The sequence below is a fragment of the Carassius auratus genome, chromosome 40 (assembly GCF_003368295.1).
Source record: "Carassius auratus strain Wakin chromosome 40, ASM336829v1, whole genome shotgun sequence".
NCBI classification, from domain to species: Eukaryota; Metazoa; Chordata; class Actinopteri; order Cypriniformes; family Cyprinidae; genus Carassius; species Carassius auratus.
Window position 1 is genome coordinate 9,373,226 of NC_039282.1, and position 26,673 is coordinate 9,399,898.

At 36.6% G+C, this 26,673-nt stretch overlaps 1 protein-coding gene across 9 annotated transcripts in view; it reads left to right on the plus strand.

The window, feature by feature from the left end:
- bcas3 (BCAS3 microtubule associated cell migration factor) overlaps positions 1 to 26,673 on the plus strand; it is a 234,816-nt gene that overhangs the window by 55,485 nt on the left and 152,658 nt on the right. For 7 of the 9 annotated variants that reach the window (XM_026226466.1, XM_026226465.1, XM_026226469.1 and 4 more), the window contains 4 exons: positions 2,684 to 2,948; positions 15,216 to 15,366; positions 20,415 to 20,459; positions 26,325 to 26,449. In XM_026226466.1, the coding sequence (XP_026082251.1) occupies positions 2,684 to 2,948; positions 15,216 to 15,366; positions 20,415 to 20,459; positions 26,325 to 26,449 (586 nt within the window). The remainder of the gene's footprint in view (positions 1 to 2,683; positions 2,949 to 15,215; positions 15,367 to 20,414; positions 20,460 to 26,324; positions 26,450 to 26,673) is intronic. The other 2 variants (XM_026226467.1, XM_026226468.1) reach the window with 1 other exon arrangement.

Sequence of the window (26,673 nt, forward strand, 5' to 3'; positions counted from 1 at the left end):
TCATTAGTGCCTGCCAAGCCTTGGTAATCTATCTGGGTGCTTTTAAAGTTTAATTTACTTTTGTGATATATTGGGTTATTGCACAAATCAGTTTGGGAAATAACTGCACTGATTTAGTTTTCCTCTCTCCTAAATACGGTTTCATCCATTTAGCCTTGCAGCTGTTCCACCACAATATCTCCTTCAGTTGGCAAATTGTAAGGTTTTATTTGCTTAAGTAGAACTAATATTTATTCCTAAAGGGCCTAGACCCTTACTTGCCCAGTCGGTGTCATGTTTGGATATGCACACAAACCTGTTCTCTGCTCTGGTTCATAAACACACACTCCCGCAATCACACTGACACATTCGATGTCTAAAAGCATGCCAGACATATTTCCCCCAAATTAAATCCTTCTTTATATGATAAATATTAACACTACAATGAATAAAAACTGTTTCACCATATGATATTTGCCTATGAGTGCCATGTAACTGTAGCACAGTCAAGTGTTACATATCTAAAACAGTGGTTTTCATTCCTGGTCCTGGGGACCCACCACTCGCTTATTTACACACACCTGATTCAGTTCATTAGGAGAGAGCTCGTGAACTCAGCTGAGGGTTTCAGATAAGAGAGACATACAAAATGCGCAACCAGGATTTAAAAACCACTGGTCTAAAAGAAAGACTTTTTTTTTTTTTATTCCTATTGCATTCATATTAGTATAGAAAAGAATTACCCCCCTTAAAATAATCGCATTTTGTTGCTTTGCAGCCTAAAATGAAGACAGACAGTTTTTGTTTTATCCAACTGTATTTTACTATACTATAGTTTTTTTTTCTCCTTTTTTTATGTTTTCACAATTTTTTTTGTCCTGTTACCCTTCAAGTGAACTCTGAGGTGGGTGAAAAAGGTTGAATTGCATGCTGGGTACTGGCCCGTGGGTGAAGTTTAAGTTCTTCTCGTTCCTGCTCCTTATATTGAAGGTGTGCCGAGGTGGCCCGCAGCTCTGCTGAGATGAGAAAGGTGGTTAATCTGTCACCGGCTCAATGCCAGGTTTGCTGCCTGGCAATGCATTGGCTTTGATCTGGCATTGTAAACAACGCAGACTGCAGAAAGCAATCACCCTCCAAGACGCATTATCTTGAACTGAACAAATAAAAGGAGTGATAATGCCTCGTGGGCGGACGCAGGCACCCGGCCTTATCTGGCTGGCTGATTGACTGCGCTTGTACTGACTCCTAGCCTGCTCCGGACTGACCTTAGCGTGCATGAAGGTAAATAACCAACCAGGCTGCGCTGCCTGAAGCCATACACTGTTTTAGCTGTTCTGGGCATCACATGACTGACCAAACAGCTCATTTGATTTGTGTCTGATTAACTAACTTAAAGATCTCAGTCCTTGTCTTTGGTCACTTAAATCTTATTTTTATACCTCCAGGTGAGGTATCGTCCCTGAACAGGATATGGTCATCGATCTTGATTCATTCGCTCATCTCTGGATTGCTGTATTCAGCATGAGACTGATCTGAGACAGATAGAGCCGAATGACCTAGAATCGGACAGATCTCCAGACAGCTGCATTCCAGTAGCTGATGGCTATCAATAAAAAGTGCTGTAAAAAAAGCCATTAGCTGAACCTTGCTGATGGCAGAGTGCTGTACGATAAAGCCAAGTGTAAGATTTCTGGACTATGTCTTGGGGAAGGTCTACCATCAATTCATAGAGCTACATTCAATCACACAGGGTTCGTGTTCAAAAAACAGCTAGAATAGGATTTCAAGATGCGGTCTACTGAAACTATGCTCATGACGCAAGATGCTGAAAAAACAGGGTGGGATTCAACAGCCCTCTGACACATGTATACATAGACCAACAATTTAAAAATAGTGTAGACTGAACATACTGTCGAGGTGTGAAGCACAGAATCATGGGATGCACTGTTGCAGTTATACAGTTCGTCTATTTTTAGATGTTTTTTTTATACAAAAGCCAGGTTAGATATTCAGGTTTTTCGTGCCAGTAACCAAGATCTGGTAATCTTTTCCGAAACCTCCTCATCCCAGCATTTAGGTGTGACTACCAACACTTCTTTCCTTTTCAAGCGTTTCACAGAACAATTTTTTTTAAGGGAGATTGTATCTGTCTTTGCCAGAAACTCTTTATGAAAAAGTAATCTTTCTTATGACTAACCAGAAAAAATTCCAACAGAAGTCAGGTTGCATTCCTTAAAGTTGGCATGAATTAAAAATGGAAAAAACAAACAAACAATGATCTTATTTTGAATGATTCATCCATGCATCCGTTTCATTTTAATAGATGTATTTTTTCTGACCTAGTAAATTTTTATTAATTATATAACTCTGGTGATGTGCCAGACTTCTCCTATATATATATATATATATATATATATATATATATAATATAATATATTTTTCTCGATAATCTGTTTAATCTGAATGTTTATCCCAATACATGAAAATCTGCTACCTCTATTACATTGGGATTTTAAGCCAATTTTTTACAAAGGCTGTATTGTTCATACTGTTACTCAAGACCCTACACTAAAAAAAATGTAAATGTACTCAATGTAATTTAGATTTTATAAATTTTATTGACATTTCATTTTCAAATCCTAACAAACTTAAATCTCAAAGCTGGTTGTGGGCTTCTTTACTTTCTCTTCTCTTACCACTCTAGGTGCAGGACATCTGCTTCAGCCAGGACTGCCGCTGGGTGGTGATCAGTACTCTTCGAGGTACATCTCATGTCTTTCCCATCAATCCATACGGTGGAGCGCCATGTGCTCGCACACACGTGTCTCCACGTGTGGTGAATCGCATGAGCCGTTTCCAGAAGAGTGCCGGACTAGAGGAGATCGAGCAAGAGCTGAGCAGCAAACAGGGCGGACGATGTAGCCCTATTCCTGGCCTCTCTAGTAGCCCATCTGGATCCCCACTACACGGTTAGCAACCCCATTTTTTTTTTGGGGAAATATTATGCACCTCTTACACTTCTGCAGTCCTTCATAAGTTAGTAAAACTAGTTCTTCTGGTCCAAAATCTAGTGAGATGGGAAAATGATCCATTTTTAATTACTCTGAACTATATTTTTGGTAACATATTGAATTAAATAGATATTTCAGTATTTCATATTTACATTTCTTGTTCACCATCCTGAATTAATTCATTCACCCTGGCCATTCAGGGGTTAATCGAGCTCATAGAGAGCTCACTAGAATTTGAAACGAAGTAGATCCTGGCCATTCAGGGGTTAATCGAGTCACCCTAGAAGACCTTGGGTTGGAGCCTGTTGACTTCTGTCACAACATTGTGATGTTTGTCAAACACACTCTCTGGCTGCAAACACACTCACACTGACCACGTCTGACCGTTACACAGCACACACACTTCTCATCTCTGTGCTGATTGCCACAGGAGCTGGCACGCCTGTCAGTGTTGTTTGCCCATCAGCACTCCCCGCTCCACAAAGCAGAGGTCTGATTAATCAATACCCCCGTGCTCACGGTAAGCACCACGCTGGTACGGACACAGTAGATTCCAGTCAGCTGCGAGGTGTTTGTAGAGCTTCCCAAAGTGTTCAAAAGAGCCTCACTTTCTTTGTTGCCCAAAGTCATATATCAAATGACACCACACAGACACTTCAAAAAGTAGTTAACTGAATTACTTCAAATAAATGTAAATCAGATTTTTTTTTTTTTTTATTAAAATCAAAATAATATGCCTACTGCATTGCGTCTTGCTGATTTTCAGCATCACCACATTTTTCAAGTTATATATAAAACTTTATGGACTATATAAATGTAATTGAATATAATTTTATTTATTTTATCTAGCTACAATAAAGCTGTCCATCCATCCATCCATTCATCCAAAAAATCTAATCCAAGCAAATCTAATCTAATTGAATGAATTTGAGTGACGTTTGACTGTCTCAAAGAAAATATGAAAAACTGTTTTCACGTTGAATCGAGCAACGCTGTGAGTTCACAGGGCCGGAATGTTTGGCGTTTCATGTAGAGATGGTTACTAGCAGCCATGAAAATGGGCCTCAGAAGCTTTGTTGTAAATCAGACTCACTTTTCAAAGCCGGGCTTTAGAAGCACCTGTCAACAATTAGTCCTGTCAGCTTCAGCCTGATGAGACACTTTAACAACAGGGTTCTGAGGTGGCTTTTTTTGTACTGGGAACAGGGTGGGGGAATCTAAGAAACAGAAAAAGAAAAAAGTGACGTGACATACAGCCAAGTATGGTGACCCATTCTGAGAATTCATGCTCTGCATTTAACCCATCCAAAGTGCACACACACAGAGCAGTGAATACACACACACAGTGAACACACACCCGGAGCAGTGGGCAGCCATTCATGCTGCAGCGCCCGGGGAGCCGTTAGGGGTTCGATGCTTTGCTCAAGGTCACCTCCGTTGTGCCATTGCCGGCCCGAGACTCAAACCCACCCTAGAGTTAGGGGTCAAACTCTATAACCACTAAGCCACGACTTTCCAAAAAATCTTACTAAACCATGTGCGACAAGTTTCCAGCGACAAGCAATTTGGGTCCACACCAGACGCGACGTGATAGAATCAATCAAATATATCACAGGCAATCAGAAGTCATTAGGGGCGGGCTCTCTCTGGAAGCACACTGACTGCACTCGCATACCAAATGGATACACATATAATCTAATTAATAAATATTAAAGCTTTTTAATATCATTAAATGATTGATCAAATCTTTATTATGGAATATACTGGTTGGTTCGCAGTGAGTTCACAGTTTTTAGTTTTTTTCCATGGTCCCTGTGGGCCTTTCCTGTGGGCTCATACGTGGAGCTTGAATGCTTGAGCCCCTTACATATCCTGTAGGAGATGTTTGCTTTATTTTCAGACCAGTCATTCAGTTTTTCTTTCTTGTTATCTCACTGTTTACTTTTTCTTTTACGTTATTTCAGTGTATTCTAATAAATTACACATTGCTCTTCTTCACACTTTTAACATTCACCTTTCCTAACATTTGATAATAACATTTGTTTTGCTAATGACACATTTGTTTAATAAACAATTGCAGTGAAATTATATCTTAATAATTTTTTCATTCATTGTAGTTCCATAAATTTGCAATTGACTGCATTTATTTGATAAAAATACAGCAAAAAGTTTAATATTGTGGAATATTACTACAATTTAAAACACCCGTTTCTATTTTAACCAAAATTTGAACTTTCATCAGTCCTTACTCCAGTCTTCAATGTCTCATGATCCTTCATTAATAATTCCAATTTGCCTATTTGGTGCACAAGAAACATTTATTATTATTATCAATGTTAAAAACAGTTGTGCTGCTTAATATTGTTTGTAAAAGTTCAAGAAAGTTCAAAAGAATAGCATTTATTGAAAATGTTAATCTTTTGTAATGTAAGTGTTAATGGTCACCTTTGATTAATTTAATGCATTTTTGCTGAGTAAAAGTCTTAAAAAAAAAAAACAAAAAAAAAAAAAAACGTCATTGTAAAATCTGCAAAATTGTTTTTGTGGTTGACACACTTTTAAACTCTTTTCCGCTAAGATTAGTTATCAGACAAAAAAAGAAAAAAAGCTATCAGCATCACTTTCCGTTTGCTTTTCCGTCGGTTTTGTTCATTTTTGGGTCCATGAGCGTGAACGGAGGCGGCAGAAATAACTGATTGATAAGAAAAGCTGCGGTGCAGTAGCCACAACAGTAGACTGGCAATTGTCTCCGGTGACAACTCATTGATTTAGGGAAGGAACTAGAGAAGTACACATCCTTCAGAGCTGGTACTCTGTAAAAATAGAAACCACAATCAGGCTTTCTTCTCTCCCAGTTTAATTGTGAAGTTTTTTAAAATCTACATTAGGAGCCAAATCCCCCTTGCCTTAGGTTCATGACATTGTTATATAATTTAACAAGTCCTTCTTTGTCAGTCCAAACAGACAGTTGATTCATTCGTTTAGGTGCTGATTTCTGAAGTTGTTTTGTCTGTCTGCCTTTTCTACCTACAACTGAACCAATGCCAATGGAAAATGCTTTTTGAAGCATAACTGTTGTTGTATGGTTTTCATTCACGGGAATGTTTAGGTCACATGTGGCTTTGGTAGCCACACTGTGCAGCGGTTCAGCTCTGTGTCGGCCAATGCATGAGGATGCGAGGAGTGCGATGGAAAGAGCCGTCTGGACTGAGGTGGTCACCATTAGCTTTACGCTCAGAGGAAATTGAGTGTCGGTTTGACGCAACTTGGTGGTCTCCTTATTTGTATATGTTCATTGACTATTTTGAAAGGAAAAACAAGGTGCAACAGGAAGCTGTTAATTCGCTGTTATTAAGTTAGGGATAACGGGATACTTCCTTTGAGCCATTTAATATCAGCATACGGCTTGTTTGGGTTTCAGGCTTGTTTTATCAGTAACTACGCATGTAGTTACGCCTAAAGCAAAAACAGTCAGACATGGATGCTTTAGCAAAACAGATGACACGATGTTGTTTGGAGCATTGTTTGGTTATAAAGTCACAGATCCAATCTAAATGGCATTCATTCAACTCATTCAATGCTTTTTTTCACTTGTATTTTTTTTTTTTCAGCAAGGATGCATTAAATTTATCAAAAGGGATAGTGAAGACATTTTGAATTTTTCAAATAAATGCTGTTCTTTAGAACTTTACTTTCATCAAGGAATCATTAAAAAATGTTATCACTCTTTCCACAAATATATTAAGCATATTAGGGATATTAAAATGATTTTTGAAGGATCATGTGACACTGAAGACTGGAGTAATGATGTCTGCTGAAATTTCAGCTTTGCAATGAAATGAATAAATTGGGTTATAAAAAAAAAAAAAACTTTAAATTGCAATACTATTTCCAATACTATCCAATATTACTGTTTTACTGTACTTTTTAATTAATACAGTATGAATTTTTCAAATAAATTCACACTTGGCAAAAATAAGAGACTGTAAAAAAATATTTTTTGCACATAAAAAAAATAATATTGAACTTTTCCACTAAAATGTTATAATATAATTTGCAGTGAAAGAGAATTTTCCATTATTGGTCTCAGACTTTTGGAGCCCACTGTATTTTTGTGTATAGAATCTAATCCAGATATCTGCATTTGAAATATTGGACTAAACCGTCTTTCGTCTTCCATTTGATGTTGTTGGGCTGTAGTACTTGTAGAGCAGATTATACGTTTTGTTTTTATGTGGAGTGTGGCAGTATAAGATGTATCACAGTCCTGCGCTGAATCATTTACAACCATCAGATCAGTGTCTGTGGGATATGTAGCCAGATGAGACGATCTGTTCTTTACGAGCAAGGCCAGCAAACACTCTCTGTAATCACAAACTGTCTCCTCCCTTGTTTGTGGCACACACACACACACACACAATTAAATTCCATCATAGCTTCACAGCGGCTCTCAAAGATAAAGCTCAGCGCCTCCGCTCACAAAACAACAGACGTGCAATCAGCCAGGCATCAAAGCGCCACTCTTGTTTTAACATACCACAACTCTGCATCATGTACGCTCTCAGTCAGACTCCCTATCCTGGAGATTCATTTCTCTGGTTACAAAGTCTTCTTCTCCTATTGCTGGTCACAGTACCGGGCCAGGCCTCCATGTGGCGCTGTGCTCTCAGCATTCTGTTGACCGACCAGTTTCAAATGAAGGACCTTATTTCACTCCATTGGCAGAGAGAGAAAAAATACTTAGGCCTGGATCATGCCACTACATTTTGTCTTGATATGAATCTAATCCAGCAAAAGGGCTTTATGAATAGTTTTATGAATGGCCTCATCTTAAAAGCAAACTGCAATGCTTCCTCTCCTACTTATGGCTTAAAGATAAATGATTTGTTATGGATTCTTATTAGTCATTTTTTTTTCACATTTGTGAATATCATTTATTTTATTACTGTTATTTTAAAATGTCACTGAAATCTATTTTTAAATATTTTGTATGTCTTTTTTTGTATACAATTTAAACAGTTGTACTTTAGTTAGTCATACATATTTGTTGTTTGATCGTTTTCCATTTTAATGGACATTTTTATCATTTTAAAGCTCCCCCCTCCAGTTTCTTCTTGCAGCATTGTCTTTCCCCTGGCACGCCGATTGTAAACATGTCATTGAGACAGTGTTGTTTGGGTGGCCTGGGAGTTTTTTGTTTTTGTTTTTTGTCTCGCTCTCATGCAAAAACTTTTTTTGAGTGGGCTGGTGTGTCTTTATCAGCCAGAGTGAGCCATGCTGATGTGCTGCCCTTTCCCACTGTGAGGAAATGTGATTTTGACACTTCTCATGACCCGAGACCCTGCACTGTCCCACAGTGAAATTTTTTCTGTACCATGATGCATTGCAGCATTCCTCATCTTGCTGTCAACAAATCTGATATGATTGTTTAAAATGTTTAGAATGAATAATTCTTTATATATATATATATATATATATATATATATATATATATATATATATATATATATATATATATATATAATATTAAATAACCCCATTAAGGTGCACTTTAACATCTCTGGTGGTTAAATGTGTAACTTTGACCAAAACCAAAAAAACTCTGTTTTTGTTTGCAAAATATTATTTTATGGTAAGCAAATAAATGGATTATATTGCCTATTTTGTGGGTGAAACAGCTGCTGGATATGCATGTTTTTGCCATATTGTAAAACCGAGACTAGTAATGGTGGAATGTTTTTTTATTTATTTATTTCTTATGTTAGATGCGTTGATATTATTTAACACTGACTACTTTCAGGGTTCTTCCAGTTAAAACCACCTTTGGTTTGTAATTTTGGTTGTAATTATGAACTTTGGCAGCTCTGCAGGTTTCATGTTGTGGTTGGATTCTACATATTTTAATTGCATTAATGAGTTTGAAAATATAGTGTGCTTTTGGAAACACAGTAGAGCTTTTGAGTTCAAAGAAATTTTGATTATTGACATTTCTAGGCTAGAACAATTTATACAAATATTTATTAAAGGAAACCTCATTTGTCAGTGCCGTTTAACACGTCCTGGCACAGCCACAAGAAACAGGAAATTCTCCTACATTTCCTTTTCATTCAGCTGCTGCAGCACTGGAATTGTGCTGCTATTTAAGGTTTTTATTATTATTATTATTATTATTATTATTATTATTATTATTATTATTATTATTATTATTATTATTTAAATGGGTCTTATATAATTTGATTTACATTTTAGATTTAATTTATATATATTTATTTATATATATATATATATATATATATATATATATATATATATATATATATATATATATATATATATATATATATATATATATATAAATATATATAAATTAAATCTAAAATGTAAATCAAATTATATAAGATCCATTTAAATAATAATAATAATAATAATTTTATATATATATATATATATATATATATATATATATATATATATATATATATATATATATATATATATATACACACACTAATTATTTAATTATCTTCTTAATATTTGTCTCTTTTTCACATGATTATTTATTGTAACTCTGTGTAGTCACTTATTTTTGGGGTATTCTTTTGATTCTTATCTCAGATGTATTCACATTTTCAAGACTGAGCAGCATTCAGTGTAATAATTTAAGAATCACACATTGTAAACCAATATTTGTCAATCACTAATTTGAATATTTGGGGAGATGTGTGCCCCTCAGTGTCTATAACTGTTTGAATGCTATCAGGCAGCAAGTTGATTGACGTCTTGGTGCTTTGTATTGAACTTATTCACTAAAACACTTTTTTTTTTCTCTGACAGACTAGCGTAGGGTTTCATTTAGACATGTCTGAAATGACACTGCAGCGTTCATGACTGGGAGGAGAGAATACGGTTCCCACTTACCCATAAGTAAATTGACATGATCAGATTACGTGCTCTTGATCAGAGCCACATGCCGAGGTGCATTGATTGAGTCTGCGGATGCCTTCCTGTTCATTTTCTCATGCACCGTTTGCAAAGTCTGCTCGTCTGAGGTGAAACATCCTCACACACACACACACACACTGCCTTGCTAACAATCTCGCACACATATGGTTTGAGTAAGGCAGTTATCTGAGCCACAGAAAAGTGTAGATTCCCACTGTCACCAAGGTGCTCCTCTGATGAGCTGTAAACGCTGACATGTTGTAAACTATTGGATCTGATTTCAGACAGCCTCATAGCGAGACGTTCAAATGTAGATTGGTTAATAAATTACATGCTTGAATGCTTTCACATTTTCTTTATAAATTTGTGATATTGCTATTATACAGCAGTGAATGATTTCGGTCATGATGTAATAGTTTGTAATCATACTGCGACTTCTGAAGTGAAATTAGCACATGGAACAAGGGGAAACACAAAACGTACCATTTTATAATGCAGTTTGAAGTCTTACGGTGAAAATACTCATACGGCAGAACGTCTGGTAATAGCTGAAAGTAACAGTAAATCTTGTGGAGTTTATTTTCTTTGCAGCACCTTGGTTTTAAAATAGTTATTTTAATTTGTTTTCTCTTTGTCCACCGGGATTGCATTTATCCGGCCCTTTTTGGCCTCTCCTTTTACTTACTCCCCCCACTTCAACTTGCAGTACTACTCCTTAGAAAGTGTGTATTTTAATAATGATAGCTTTGGGAATTGGCATAGGCAGACTTGACATGACAGCGCCTTCCCCCTAAGTGCGGCGGTACCGCCATTGTTTCTTTTCCTCTCCACTCATCTCTCTTTTTCCCCCTCCTCCCCTCCCATCCTAATCCCTACCTCCTGTGAACTACGCTCTTACAGGAGCGTGTCTGGGAAATCTGGACGAGCAAGAAAGACATGAATGGGTGAAACAAAATATATCAAAGTATTCCCAAACCGGAAGAGCACAACTTTTTTCGAAGAATTCAAGTCTTTCGCAGATGCTCCTAAAGCCTGGCAATTTCTCAACGGTTGACACTTTGGAACGTCCAGTGATATTCTGTCCCTGGGAATGTTATTCGCATTGGCAGCTTTCAAGGTTGAATGTAATTCTTTTCGGTGGTGATTACGCATGGGTATCGCTTACATTTCATCGATACCGATACTGATATTGCTTACCGATAATGATACTTACAGATACTGTTATTCATAGTTTTTGGTGCAAAAAGATATGAAGTTGTTGAAAATTTCAAGTTATTTTGTTACCGCTTAACATTAGCAACTGTATTAATGTTCTTTAATCAAGAGCATTGAGTTATTTTTCTGTTTTTTATTTTATTAACTTAGTTCAAACAAAAATGAAAATTGTGTCATCATTTACTCACTCTCAAGTTGTTTTAAACCTGAATGAGTTTCTTCTTCTGTTGAACATAAGTTATTTTGGAGAATGTGGGAAACTAAACAGTTGCTGGTCCCCAGTGACTCTTACTTATTTATTTATTTTCCTCAAAGTCAGTGGGGACCAGCAACTGTTTGCTTACCCACATTCTTAAAAATATATATATATATTTTTTACGTTCAGTACAAGAATAAATACAAATTAATACATGTTTGGTACAACATGACAGAGAAAATAATGACAGAATTTAAATTTTGGGATGAACTATCCCTTTAATGACAAGCTGCAGTATGTTTAGTACTGCCCCTTTAAAAGATGCACGCACCCATTTCTCTCTTGCCTGTTTACTTTTACTTTATACATAATTAACTGTGTTTATATGTAAACCTGTGTTTTTGACAGTATTAGCACAATCAGATGTTAACTAATGTAATTAAATAATCAGGTGCTGTTTGACTGGCATTTTAGTGTATGGATGCTTCGGGTGGATGCGCTCTGAATAAGCACATGTTAGAACAGCACGCTAAAAAAACATTTCACCAACAAGGCCTTAAAGCACACACGAATAATGTACTTTTGTGATTGCAAGTGCAGTGTCTCGTGAGTGTAACTCTATCTCTGAATTGACATTTGATGGGAATGTGTTGTAGCTGGAGCAGTGAGACATAATACAGTGCATTTCTTGAAGTAGTTGTTGTGTTTTATGTTACTTGTGTTGCTTCCTTGGTTCACTATTACACTATTGCATATATTGCATCTGACACTGGTGTCGCTTAGTTTTGCAACAAGAGTCCACACTTTCGAACGTTTCAATCTTGCCGCGATTACTGACTGCACGCATATCTGGATATCACACGCTCGTCGAGCAAACGTTGGTTACATATTTCAGTGAAGGGAAATTACAAACACCAGCTTTTAATTTGTCGTTAACATTTAAGTATACAGAGATAAAACCAGTCCAATATCGACCCAGTTATGCACCAATCCAGAAAATTCAGGTTCTCTGTATCCATCCCTAGTGGTGATGCGATTAAAAATGGGATGATGTTTGCTTAAGAGTGTTTTTTTTATGTTTATGTGTGCAAATGAACATAATAATGAATGGAAAGCATCAGCTTAGACGGATTGCTTGTGTTCATTGCTTTATCAGATGCAAATAGTGCAGCTTGGGGGAGAAAACCAAGATATCAGTGTGACCATGTGTGTGCCATTAGAAGAAAATGCAAATGGAGCGGAGTGAGCTTGAATTGAAGGTTTAGGTGACAGAGGGTGACTCTGCCGGCCTCTTGGAGTTAGGCCTGCGATTGCTGTGGATTTGCATTGATGGATCATCTTTCCATTGGCTTGTCATGTATCACTGCGAAGGCCATCACACATGCCATTAATCAAATGATGGCTTCATAAGCAGTATCGTTTTGACTGGCCAGGCGCCTTGCCTCTCTCCGACGCGCCATTCTTGAGGGTTTCAGCCAAGCCTGCCACACTAGGGTTGACTGAGTTTCACATCATCCCGTGCGAGGCGTCTGCTTTTTGAGGGCTTAAGCTTTGCCGTCGTGATGTTATTTGCGTGCGTGTCTGCGAGTGAGTTGGGTTTTGATTTAGTGGGGGTTAAAAAGTGCGCCGAGACTGAGCATGTCCTTCTTGGATGCTAAATTCATTAAGATTTTTCTTCCTCTACTCCTCGTCTTTGTCCATCAGAAGCACCATTATGGGTTTTCAGGCTGCTTCCTGTTCAAATTCCTTTTCTTTTCTGCTGCTCTTGCACACAAAAGGTGGCTGCGCTTGGGGTGTAGTGGTTTTGAAATGTGAAGGGCCCTTGAGATCCGGGCCCTGTGTGGAATGGCACAGGGGTTTGTGTAATGTCTCCAGCCAAAGCAGACCTTTATCGAGGGCCATGAGGCCTAAATGGCCTCTCTTTGGTTAAGCACAAAGACAGCATTTCTGGGTATTAGAGAGACACAGTGAGGCTGGCTAATGATCTAAAACCCCTCCAACACTGTGGCACGGCTGCTCTCAGTGCTTTTGCCCTCAGATAATCAATGTTTTGTGTCTCAGGTATTTCTCCAATGCCCTGAATACCCTCTTCCTGGTGATATTACAATGGAAGCAAGGAAAATGTTCGCTGAGATTATTGGGCTAGTCTGAAATATTGTACTTTGAAAGAGAAAATAATTAATGCAGTTAAATAAAAACCAAAAAGCAGCACTTGAATTTCGTCTGGAATATTTGTGTTAGGTACATCTGCATTATATTGTTTTTGCTGTTTTAAGAAGTGCATGGAAGCATGGATCAAATTGATGCCTCCTGTACTAGTTGGAATAAAACTCATGAAAACTGGATAATTAAGGGGAGAGCTGTAGAAACTTTGTATCTGTTGTTTATGTCTCTGAGAGGATATGCTATATTATCAATTCCATATGTGTATTTTAGCATGATCGGAATGCTGACCATTCAGCATTATTTTTAAGAAAAGACTTAACATGTGCTGTTTATTTTAAAGGATCAGTTCACTTCCAGAAGAAAGAAATCCTGATAATTTACTCACCCCTATGTCATCCAAGATTTTCATGTCTTTCTTTCTTTAGTCACAAAGAAATTAAGTTAAATTAAGGAAAACATACCAGTATTTTTCTCCATATAATGGACTTCAATGGTGAAATCCAAATTGACTGAAGGTCTAAATTGGAGGTCTAAAATACAGCTTTAAAGGGCTCTACACAATCATATGCGAGGAATAAGGGTCCTATCTATCGAAATGGTCATTTTCTTAAAAAATGAAAATCTTTTTTACCACAAATTTTCGTATTGCACAAACTCGACTTCACGCAATATGTTGGAAAGGTCACGCATGAAATGACGTAGATGGAAGTACCAACAAAGTTTTTACAAAGCGAACGTGTAAAGAAAGTCAAATACTTTTTACAAAAAAAGGTAAAACAACAACGTCGGACTATGGTGTTTTCTATCTTTTTGAACCGGAGTACACAGACAAAAAGCCAACCGTGCTTGATTTTTCCAATGTGATTTATGTAATGTGTAAATTTGCACCCACAGACACGTGGAACTATTGCAAGACGAGCATTTTGGATTAAAAAGTATGTATTTTATTATTTTTATTTTTTATTTTTAGAAAATTACCAATCGTTTCACTAGACCCATATTCCTCTGCTGGGATCGTGTAGAGCCCTTTGAAGCTGCATTCAATACTTTGGCCACTATTTAAGTCCATTATATGGAGAAAAATCCTGGAATGTCTTCCTCCAAATCATTCATTTCTTTCCGACTGAAGACAGAAAGACATGAACATCTTGGATGACATGGGGCTGAGTAAATTATCAGGAAATTTTTATTCTGGAAGTTAACTAATCCTTAAATTTAAAGTCTCTTATTCTCACCAAGGCACAATGTATTTGATCAAAAATACAGTAAAAACAGGAATATTGTGAAATATTATTATAGTTTAAAAGAACTTAAACTTATACTTTTTTTTTCAGCAGCTATTATTCCAGCGTCCAGTGTCATATGATCCTTTAGAAATCATTCTAATATGTTGATTTGGTGATCAAGAAACTATTATTATTATTTTTATTATTATGAATGCTGAAAACAGTCATTATGCTTTTTGTGTGTGTGAAAAGGAGTCTTGAATCAATGAATCAAAAGTTTTAAAGAAAAAATAACAAAAAAAGCTTTTATTTGAAATCGAAATCTTATGTATCATTATAAATGTTTATTCTTATTTGATAAATTTAATGCATCCTCGCTAAATAAAAGTATTAAAATAAAAAATTTAGTATATGTGTGCCCGAAAGATTTTTATTGATACTACAAGTTCTCATTTCTTTAATTTGTTATTTCTTTCACAGCCAAAGTGACCAGTCAAGAATCCTATAACAACTTCACTAACAACAACATGGGTAACCCACGCCTGTCTCCATTACCCAGTTTGACGATCGTGCTTCCACTGGCTCAGATCAAGCAGCCGATGACCTTGGGCACCATCACCAAGCGCTCTGGGTGGGTTTCTCCACACTATTTTAACATTTAAAGGTATCATTATGAACCTTTTAATGTTATGTTACAATGCAAATCATGATAAACATTAATTTCAGATTAAAAATTTAATTCCAACTGAAGAGAAAAAAAAAATCCTGAACTCTCATAAATCATATCTGTGAAACTGAATTGCTTCTATGTGACTATGAAGATGAATTGCTAATACTTGAGGCTATATTCTGGCTGGATAAGAAGCCTGCTACTTATTTGACCTACTGGTAGTCTTTTGTCATTTTGCCATTTGGTGAGTTGTCACTTCAAACCAGCCATTTCAATGCACAAGGTACTTAAAGCAGGTAATATCTTTAAAAAGTATCGATTCATGCCATCGGTTAGACAGGTTATATACGACAACTTTACACCGTTATCTTTTGTTGAAGGACAGACTGCGTTTGTCAGTTGTTAAGCAGATCAGTGAAATGTTGTTGTAAGTCACTGGATATGTCAAGACCATTGCTGGAGATAGCATTTCTCTTTTGCAAGTACTGTGTCGTGGAATTGAAGCATGACATGAGTTTGCGTGAACTCTTGACTCGTGCTAGAGCACTTAAGTTTCATCAAACCGTCATTTGCCAGATGATTGCCTGAATTTACACAAACATGCAAACTTGTTTTTTCCCGCATATTAATCTTTGCTGTACTCTGTTGTTAGTTCCCAAGCCAGATGTATTACAATCACTGAACATACCAAATGTTCGCCCTTCATGTAACATGAACACACCAGTAAAGACTGGTTGCCATATCAATGACTGCAGTGTACATTTACATACTGACTTGACATAATTATGACTTATTCCAAATGTTTATTTTTATTTAAATGCTATGTTTGAATGGGAAATATGCTAATGAAACAGTGGCAAAGCGGGTAAACTTTAAATAGGCAGATTTATACAAGGCCCTGCAGCTCATTGTCATGCAGAACACTTTGTGCTTAGGTTGTTTTGAGGGCTCTCGCTCATCTAGTTTTGATTTGAAGAGTTGTCAAGAATGAATCAGTTTGAAGTTTGAATAATTCAGTCTAGTGTTTGGTTTAGTTTCTGGCTTTGGAGACATTATATGCTCTCAGTAGCCATTTAAACTGCATTTTTCAACAGACATGAGTCCAGGGCTGTGCATGTTGACAGAGTAGACGTCTTCAAGTCCAGTCCCATTTCATCCCTTCTCTTTCTCTCCTTAGCTGAGGCTAGCATACGTGGTGACAGACAAGAGATGTCCTATGTTGTTCAGAACCATGTTGTGTGTCTGTGTATATGCCAGTCAGTCAGCTGTTTCCCCACACCAACCTGTCTCTGCTCATATTGCCTTTGCCCATCAATGTGCCCAAAAACTCTACCCTCAGATGTTCCGCACTCAGAGCTGTTTCTGGGGAATGGCAGAGGAGCTGGCCACCACATGGGAGATCGTCCTCCTTACAGACAGTCTTTCTGTAATAATGCAAATGGACATTTGGCATGTTGGCTGAATCAAATATCCTGGCCCTGGAGAAAAGCATGGTGCGGGTTGAAACGCTTTTTACACAACTGCTTCCAAGTGAGCGATATAGTGCATTAAAGGGATAGTTTACCCAAAAATCTAAATTATGCCATTAATAACCTCCCCTTATGTCGTTCCAAGATAAACTGAGGTCTCCCGGGTTTGGAACGATATTATTAATGTCATTATTAGAGTTATTAATGACATAATTTAGATTTTTGGGTGAACTATCCCTTCAACACAGTGTAAATTTGAGTGAACTTTGCAAAGCAGTTCTGATTTTTGGTGGCCTGATCCAATTTAATTTCCCAGTTTCATTTTCTCGCTTTGATTTGCTCCATATTTTTCAATTTATTTAGGTATATTTCAGTTATAATGTCCATTTTTCTCAAATACTGTATGTAAAAATTTATAACTTAAATAAAGTCTTTGTTAATGCTTTATAGAAAGATTCTAACTGTAAACCTTTTGTGCAATTCCAATTCAAAATAATAATTGACTTAAGATTCAGGAATTAGTCCAAAATGCTTTTCATTACTTTAGTATTTAATGAATTTTGGAATAGTATTTATTTAAAAAAATAACACTTTATTGCATTATCTGTCTTAGTCTCTTGTTATTTTTATTTAAATGTTTCTTAGATTTAAAAAAAAATATATTTTATTTGATTTTAGTTTTAGTCATTTTAGTACTTCAGCTTATTTTATTCAATTAGTTTCCTGTTGTATTTTTTTTTTCATTCAGCATTTATATTTATGCATTTTGTATTTCAGCTTTATTTCAGCTAACTAACTATTTGAAGTTTTTTTCTCTCTTTACTTTAAACAGTAGTAACACTGTTTTGGATTTGCTTAAACAAGCTAAGTGCTTCGTTCAATGTTCAAAATCACATTATGTACTTTTACGTTCTACTAGGTGCTTGAGTATATATATTTTTATGTCTATTTTGCTAATCAAGTTTTATTATTACTATTATTTTCTCCAATCTATAACCAAAGTGGAATGGGGCTAGAACACAAAAGTTTCAGATGGCCAACCTCTAGTCCACACATCCAGTAATTCTGTGTTTTGATCCAGACTTTTAGATCTTTTATTCCAGCGTTAATTCAGTATTAATGCTCATCTAATACTCACTGAAAACTCTTGTCTTGAGAAGTGTCTGGTCCCCTCAGATAAGGCAGCAGTGTGAGTCTCACACTATGTTAATATACTGTGCCATTCCAGGAGCTGTGCTACTGTCTGACCTTCTTTTTCTGCGAACCACTTCAGCTGTTCTCTTGATTTCAGCTGTCAAATCAGTCAGCACAATGAGTCCTGATATCAGCCCTGATGACTTCATCTCCCCTTTTCCATGTGTCTGCTAAGTGATGAGTAATCTTTCTTCTACATAACCTCCATTTGTTCTTAAATTCCTCCTCCAGAGTCACTTCATCAGCCAGCTTAGTACCATTTTTAGACCATGTTTACTTGAATATTGAAATAGACTCTATTGATGGTTCTAAAATAACTTGAATCTCACAGATGCTAGTAGTAGTGTTTCAGTAATGACTGAATGATCACTGTTTTGGTGAGCATTGAAAATCGCATTAGAGTGTGGGCTTTGAAGAAGCATAATTTTATGGAAAGCATAATAGATGTTCTCTCTTGCATTGAGTCGTGGGCTTCAAAAATGAGGTTGCTGTGGGGTTGTTTTAGTCCTGTTTCAGTTCTATTTGTAGTTTAAACAGTTTTACTATTTATCTGTGAAATTACATACAATTTCTGGTTAGATCTTTTACGGTTTTATTCCTGTAAATGGTAATTAAACTTACTGTTAACCTATTAACAGTTTTTATTTTCGTAGTGTTTTTATAATATTTTACATTTAAAATGACACATTTTTTATAGTGTACTTAAAACTCTTTTTAGTGCCTCTTTGTAGATCTGTAAATTAAAAAAAATAAAATAAACTAAAAAAATTTGCACAAATCTTTTTGCTGGACAGGTTTAAACTATTTGAATCACTGGGCTGAATCACACACCCCACCAATAACTGATGGTGTTCTTTCTTATTCAACAGAGTGTGAATGTGCGTGTTTGCTGGGTGGCAGGATCTGACCTCACAGATGTGGTATGCTTAGTGTAATACGTGAATTGAGCAGCTTTTTGGCCATTGTCTCATAGTGCCATAATGACTGTTCGCATAAAGAGATCGGGTAATACCCAGCCATGTTACATGTTACAGTCTAAGCATTTGCTCAGATCACCTCATTTTAATGCCTTTGGATGTGCAGCATTACGCTCACGGAAATCAAAGAGATAAACATGCAAAAGATTATTCTGATGAAGTGGGGTTGTTGCCCTCGATGCTCACTGCCTGTCATGTGATTTCTTGCTTCCTGTTAACAGGCTTTTTTTTTTCCCACTGTAAACATTTTTCAGGAATAAAGACCCTCATGGCACTCTATGGATTTGGATAAAATCTGCTTATTCTCTTGCTTTTTATGTTATTGTTATGGTTTGCTGTCAAGTCTGATCTTATTAGAAGTGCATGAGCATGTCATGTGATAGATAGTACAGTGTTGTCCTACTTATTTTAATGCAAATGTGTCCCTTAATCTTTTATAGACATTTAATAACTCAGTTGCACTAACACCAAACCGATCATCAGTGCTGCTAAACAAACCCAGGTTTAACATGTTTCCATCTCCATGGAAACCATTAATTTAGCAGTGGCGTCCATCCATTTGCCCAGCTGGATATTTGTTGAGTCCATTCAGCTGAAGGGTCTCACTCTGTGCCACTTGAGACGCAGCTAAGCAACTTTTTGTTTTTGCTCGGGCTGCAATGTTTGAATATCTTAAGCCCTATGTGCGATTATGATTATTTTATTATCCAGAATTTCAAACACAATAGCAATTATAAGTTAAACTTAGCCAGAAAATCACTCATCTCCTCACCTGATCTGGGAAATTCTTCATGATAGCTGTTTGCCTATGAGAAAGATTCGGTGTCTGTGTAAAACTGTAAGGTTTTGTTTCACAGACAGTGATTCACGACTACTGAATAGTAAACCCATTCAAAGGGCCGCAGAGTGTCTGACGACTTCTGCCAGAGTTGGATTTCATGTCCTTTTTTATTGCTTTTGGGAAACACTATTGGCAGTAAAATGTTTACGGTCATCCATTGCTCTGGCTGTATATCAGGGAACCACTTCTCCTTTCTACTAACCCTTCAGCATAAAACAGCATCTTCAACAGCATCTTACTTCAATTAAACCACTATTGAACTTCTATTGAACTGTCAGACTGGCAGAAACTGACCTCATGTCTCCCGCGTCCCTCCTAAATACCACCAATGGAGTTTACTTTAGACATTTGAGGAGAATTGCATTATATTGAGTCATATTGTTGGCATTTTGATCTGGTGTAGTAGTAAAATATGTTAAAACGCTATTTTCATGGCTTTTTAACTTATGTATCATTAAACGGTGAACAAAGTCAAATCAATAATTATGCTTTTCTCATCTATCTCTGTGTATCTGTCCCTTCATGAAGACCCTACCTCTTTGGGGCTGGATGTTTTTCCATTAAAACTCCATGGTGAGTTTTTCCAATTCGCTCCCAGCATGCTTTGTCCTCGCTTCAGCAAACGACTGCGTTCATTCCATCTTTCATTCGTTTCCAAGAATTTTTTCAAAATTTTTTTTTTTCTACTTTAGTTTATTCTAGCACGCTGTGGGGAGAACCAAAGGATGTTTTTAATTGTTCCTTTTTTTCTGTTTCTGTATGTGGATTTGATGTTTGGCTTTTTGATGTTTTTTGTTTCTGTTTTTGTAATCGCTAACCTGATTTGTTTCAATTGAAAATGTTGAAAAGTACTGTACAGAAAAACGACCGTGAGAGGAATGTTAGTGAATTATATTTTGTTGGTCATAAGCATGTCTATTACATCAGCTTGGCGTTTAAGTTAGTCAGTGTCGTTGAATTCATGGGAGAGAGAAAAGAGTTTTTGTTGCAGAGTTCATCGCAAAATATTGTGTTTTGCTACGTTAGAAAACATCAGAGCTCTGTTTGTCAGTCTATGCTGTGGTTTAAACGAACCTTCCCTTCAAAGTTTTTTTCCCAAACAAACGAAAGAGATTGTTTATTCAAAAATGCTTGTGTTCACATTCATATTGTTGTCGTTATGATTTTATTGACTGGTGACATTTGGAATAAGGGTGAAAAAAGTTTTGGTGCGCCGTGCACCGCTCTGGCCAATGGGTGAGTCAGATGTGTGCAATACGTTTGCAGTCATTCATCTTCTTCACCCTTTAATTTGATGTGACAATTTTATTTGGGCAATGTATAATCATTGGCTTGAGTGTATATGGAGAATTTTTTTTTTTTTAAATGCAAAATCTAAGTTACTTTACTATCAAAAGGGCGGTGATTATTATTGAAGCAATGCATAATTTTGCTGCAAATATTACAGTTAAGAATTAAAGCAGGAAAATGTTTTATGTGTGTGTGTATATATATATATATACAACTTCAAAGATTGAACCTCAGCAGACTTCCCTGCATCCCTCATCCCCCCGAAATATGAATCACATGTTCTGCTGTCCTTCCTCTGGCTTGAATTTCAGCTTTTGCTGTGGTATCCTCTCATACGTTTTAATTAGATCTTTTTCCTGCAGTGCTGTACTGTGATCTCAGAGGACGTATGTGTTTCAAAGCTTTATCGTTAACCTGATAAATCTTAATATTCCCCAAAGCTTCCTCTTGACTGGGCTATGCACATTAATGTGGGAAACAACTGGAGCTCCGCATTTCATCGGAATCATTTGATTGATTTAGATGTTGCATTAAATGTTAATTGGTTTTCCTTTTAGAGAACAGTGTGTTTAATATCACATGTAAGTATTAAGTATCATCAAGTGTTCCAAAACAAAACACTCTCACGCAGGAAAAAGATGGAAGATCGCAGCTCAAATAAAAATGGTGGAACATAAGATTTTATGATTAACAGCTTAGGAGACATGAATTAAAACTAAATATTTAATTAAACCAAAAGTATAATGCTTTTTCTGCTTCCTGTTAATTTACTGCATTTTCAAATCATTGTGAAAAGAGAATCCGTATAGGCAGTTGACTTCTAATCATTTGTTAGATGTATAAAAACAATATATTTTATATACTGCAGAATTTTTGCATGGTTTGGATTATAAATTATGCTATACATTTATTTCTGCATGGAGAAAAATCATGCATTTTTACTTCCCAAACTGACTGTTGTTCTTTGTTTGCAGGATAACAGAGATCTTGTGTAGCTCAGGAAAGGTTTTGATTGATGTAGGTTGTGAATACTTACCCCATCCCCCCGCCCCCTTTCTTTTATTTTTGAAAGTGTCCTCTACTCAGAAGAGCACGGAATGTAGAAGTACAACAACTCTCAAAACTTGGTGGCTTGTAAATACCACAGACTGCTGCGCTAACACCTGGGGAACACACATTTTCCGATAGCTCTCGAAGGAAAAAGGAAATCAAGCCGAAGCAGGCACCTTCCTCAACAATATCCCAATGAGCTGGAACACTGGAAATGGAGGGGAAAAGTTTCTGTTTTTCTTTTAGCGTTTGATGCCGGCCTCCCAAATGGCTACCACGGTGTGTGTGGACCATGGCCGTGTGCCCGAGCCGTGTCGGAGGAAAAGCTGCAGTGAGATAATAAATGTGACGTTGAGAGAAATGTCTGCATTTCGTGAGCGCTGTAACACAGACCCCGCTGGCTGACGTACAGCGACCATATGGTCAGCTTGTCACGGCAAGTCCCCGATAAGTTCAAATGCGAGCCGTGCTCCTTTTTTTTTTTGTTTAAAGCCCACCATTAGTTTGAAAACAAATGAAGGGGCCGCCTTCCCCCCTGATGGCGCCTCGTCTGTGGCCCGGACGGTAATGTGGCCGGGCTTTGATGGTGGACATCACAGATTGAATTATGCCCTTGAGGAAAAGCTATTAACTCACGTCAAGAGTCCTCATATGTTAAATTAAAAGTGGAAATGACATGCAAGGAGTCTTTTCAGTGAATTAGTTAAAGAGAGAGAGAAAAAAACACTCTAGAAGCAGCAAGGGAAATGCCAATAGGGGGAAAACAAAATTGGCTTCTGTTTAGTAACGTCTGTCTTCCCTTCTCCTCCATCTCACTAAACATGTTTATGTTTTATAATTTATTGATTTTCGGATACATTTTTGTGTAAGCCGCTCCCCATGCCAATATTTATTTAGAATAATCCATTCGCTCAAATGGCCCGCTGAATCACTGCAGCTTGAGTCATACTAGCCACTTTAAGTGAAACCCAGAGGGAAAGAGTGATTTCAAATACAGACAAACCAACTCCAGCGGTCGCTTCAAGGAAATTCAGATGCAATGCAAGTGTAAAGTGCACTCAAATAAGAACATGTTGACCAAATCATCTGCTGACCAAAGCCTCTTCAAAGAGCTTTTACCATAGTTGGCCAGCTTTAGTCCCACCGCTAGGAGATGAGCGCTCAAAGTTATGCCCAGCTTTTAACTCAGACTGGCTCTTTGCAGTGCTTTGCGTCCGTCTCATCATCATTACTGGCATGACATTATATACCTTTCAAGAATATTTCCAGATTTATTATGCAAAGCACTTAGAAACGGATACAATTTCCTCTCAGATTTGCGGCGGACAGTGTCAGCCTGTGATTTCAGTGTTCAGTCGCAATGAGTTTTCTTTGGTTTTGTTATTAAGAACATCTGTGCACCCATCCTTTACAGTTCTCCTCCAAGAAAGTGCATCAGCTTCTCCAAAACCTGAAAAAGCCAGCTCTTCACCTGCATCCCAGACTGGAAAACTTCTAAGCTCCTTCACTTTCCTCACTGCCTTGAGCTCCATGTTGGAACAGGAAGGATTGAAATGCTTCTTTGAGCTACTCTCAGTGTTTTTTCTACATTCAGGGATGGTCAGGGCAAAGGAAGCAGCGTTTCTAAATATTTGAGGTTATCAAAATATCTGTTGTCTTCTCTCCTTGATATCCCACTTGGGATTCCTGGTTTTATTAGAGGGAGAAAAAAAGGAAACCGCGCTCTTTAAATCCTGTGGCGGCTGAGCATGTTTATTTCGTGCCGTGTCCTATGTTCTACGCTGACAGACAGCGAGACGTTCTCTGTTGCTCCAGCCAAGGTGATATACAGACAAACCGCTCGTTTCTCCCCATCAGCGGCTCACACCGCTCAGATATTTAGTTTTTCACTTCACCTCCGTCCAACACCAATAAATATGTGCCAATATCTCTCCCTGCTTTTCTTTACTTTGTATTTTTTGTCTTTAGCCCTTCCCGACTAGCAATCCTCGCCTGGTGTCGGCTAAACAAAGATGTCAACATCACTCCTCATCCTGAGAGTAATTTACGACTTGATGACAGTTTTAAGGGAAGTGACAGAGTGAGAGTGCAGCTCAGCAACAGGTCACTCAACACCTATTAGTGTAATGCAAGTCTTGAAGAGTCCCGGTTCAAACACTGGACAATTCATCCACATTAACTCTCAGTCCAGACTCCACAGTCTGCAACAATTTCATTACAATCGGCAGTTTTGTTTTATCTTCTCTTTCCATGCATAATGACTAGGGCTTTCAATCGATTGCATATTTGAATTGAATGAATTACATGATCTGATGATGATGATGATGATGATTTAATACAATTCATAGCAATTAATCACATATATCAGGGGTTGCAAACTAAAAGGAAGTGTCTGCGGTACTGGGATTAAATATTTAGTTTAAATTAAATGATATTACATTAAATTAGAGATGTTCATTAGGTTAATGCATGTACAGGTTATAACAATATTACTATTTTATTTTTCCAGAAAATATACTAATCATTCGATTTAGCTTTAAAACAGTAGAAAAATTGGAAACTTCCATTTAAAAGTTTTTTTTTTTTTTTACTTATGCTTATCTAGGCTGCATTTATTTGATCAAAATACAGTAAAAAAAAAAAAACAACTAAAAAAAAACAACAACATAATATTGTGAAATATAAAAATGTTAAATAAAGTTTTCTATGTAATAAATTCTTAATATATTTTGTACAAAAAATACTAAAAAAATACAACAAAGGATTGCATCAGAAATCAGTACATAGTTTTTTTTTTTTTTTCCTGTTTTTCATAATTTTGTGCATCGAGTACTCCGTATTTAGGATGCCGTGTCAAGTATTTCATCCATTCTGTTTCTCTTCTTTTCTCTTCATGGTTTTTGAATGCACAAATGTGATCCGTGTGAATGGCACATTTTGTGGATTAAGTGTGGTTTGAGATACAGCCGAGGTTCCACTCACTTTTTTTTTTTCTTAATTTTTTATAATGTAGAATTGGATTAAGTTCAGTTCAGTGATTTAGTTGCATTACATTTAAACTCATAATAATTTGTTGCTCCCAATCATAGCGGATGGTACTGTATCTGAGGTGTGGTTCTGTGTGAAACAGCTGATAGTCAGTGTTTTGGGAGTCTCTTGTATGTTTGAGAAATGGAGGGCAGGTTTTTACATTTGGACAATAACACCACATGGCTTCTGTTCTAGAATTAATTCCATATGTGAGTCCTTATCTCCCAGCTTATGACCCCTTTTCTCCTTGTTTTTTTTTTTTTTTTTTTTTTTTTTTTTTTTTATCTTGGTGACTAGGTCCTAATAATTTTTCTCAAATTCCAAGACTAAAATGAGGCCTTCCAAAGCAGCTTAAAAGCTTCCATTTGAAGCAGCTTGATAAGCAAATGACCACATTATGTTGTATCTGTGACTCCTGGAGTTTACTGTATATGTATGTGTTGAGCTTTAACAACATCATTATCTCCACAAAACAGAAATGTAAAACATCAGATTGCAGTTTTCTGGTGTCGACAACTGTGGTGAAATTGTGCTCACTAAATAAAACTTAATGTGGTTCTTTTGGCCAATACAAAGTGAAATAAGAATTCTGTTGAAAGCAACATTGTTAATAATATGCATTTTACTGCACATTTAAAAACAGTTTCTCATTAACATATGTATACAAAAACATATTGTAAATTGTGTCTTCCAGATTACACTTAAAACTTAAAAAGTGTAATCTTAAAACATGCAAAAACAAATTGTGAAGTACTTGCATGAAGTATGAATGTGTAATATGTTTATTGTATACAAGCCCAGTATTTTGTTTGTGGATGTGCATTTTTTGTTTCAAACTCTTGAGCGATTTCATTCATATGCAGGAAATTTTGTCTTGATTATTTTTTTACATCCCAACTGTGTCTCTTTTCTTGTCAGTAATGTGGCTTTAATTTTTCTGTTTTACTCTGGATGCCAGTCACCAAAAGCAGTCTTTCTTTCTTTTTTGCTTTCTCTTTCTCACTCTCTATATACTTATTGTACTTATTGTCATTCGTGTTTTTTTTTTTTTTTTTTTTTTTTATGTAGCAAGTCCAAGCCACCTCCCCAGATCTCTCCCAGTAAGTCCAGCGGTGGGGAGTTCTGCGTGGCTGCAGTCTTCGCCTCCTCCCGCTCTTGGTTCATCACCAACCCCAACATGAAGAGAGAGAAAGGTCTGACATGGCTTTTTTTAGACATTTTTTTTAAGCTTTAACATGTTTGATTATTGGCGGTTTTATATATATATATATATATATATATATATATATATATACATACACACAGGTGATGGTCATATAATTAGAATATCGTCAAAAAGTTCATTTATTTCACTAATTCCATTCAAAAAGTGAAACTTGTATATTATAATCATTCATAACACACAGGCTTATATATT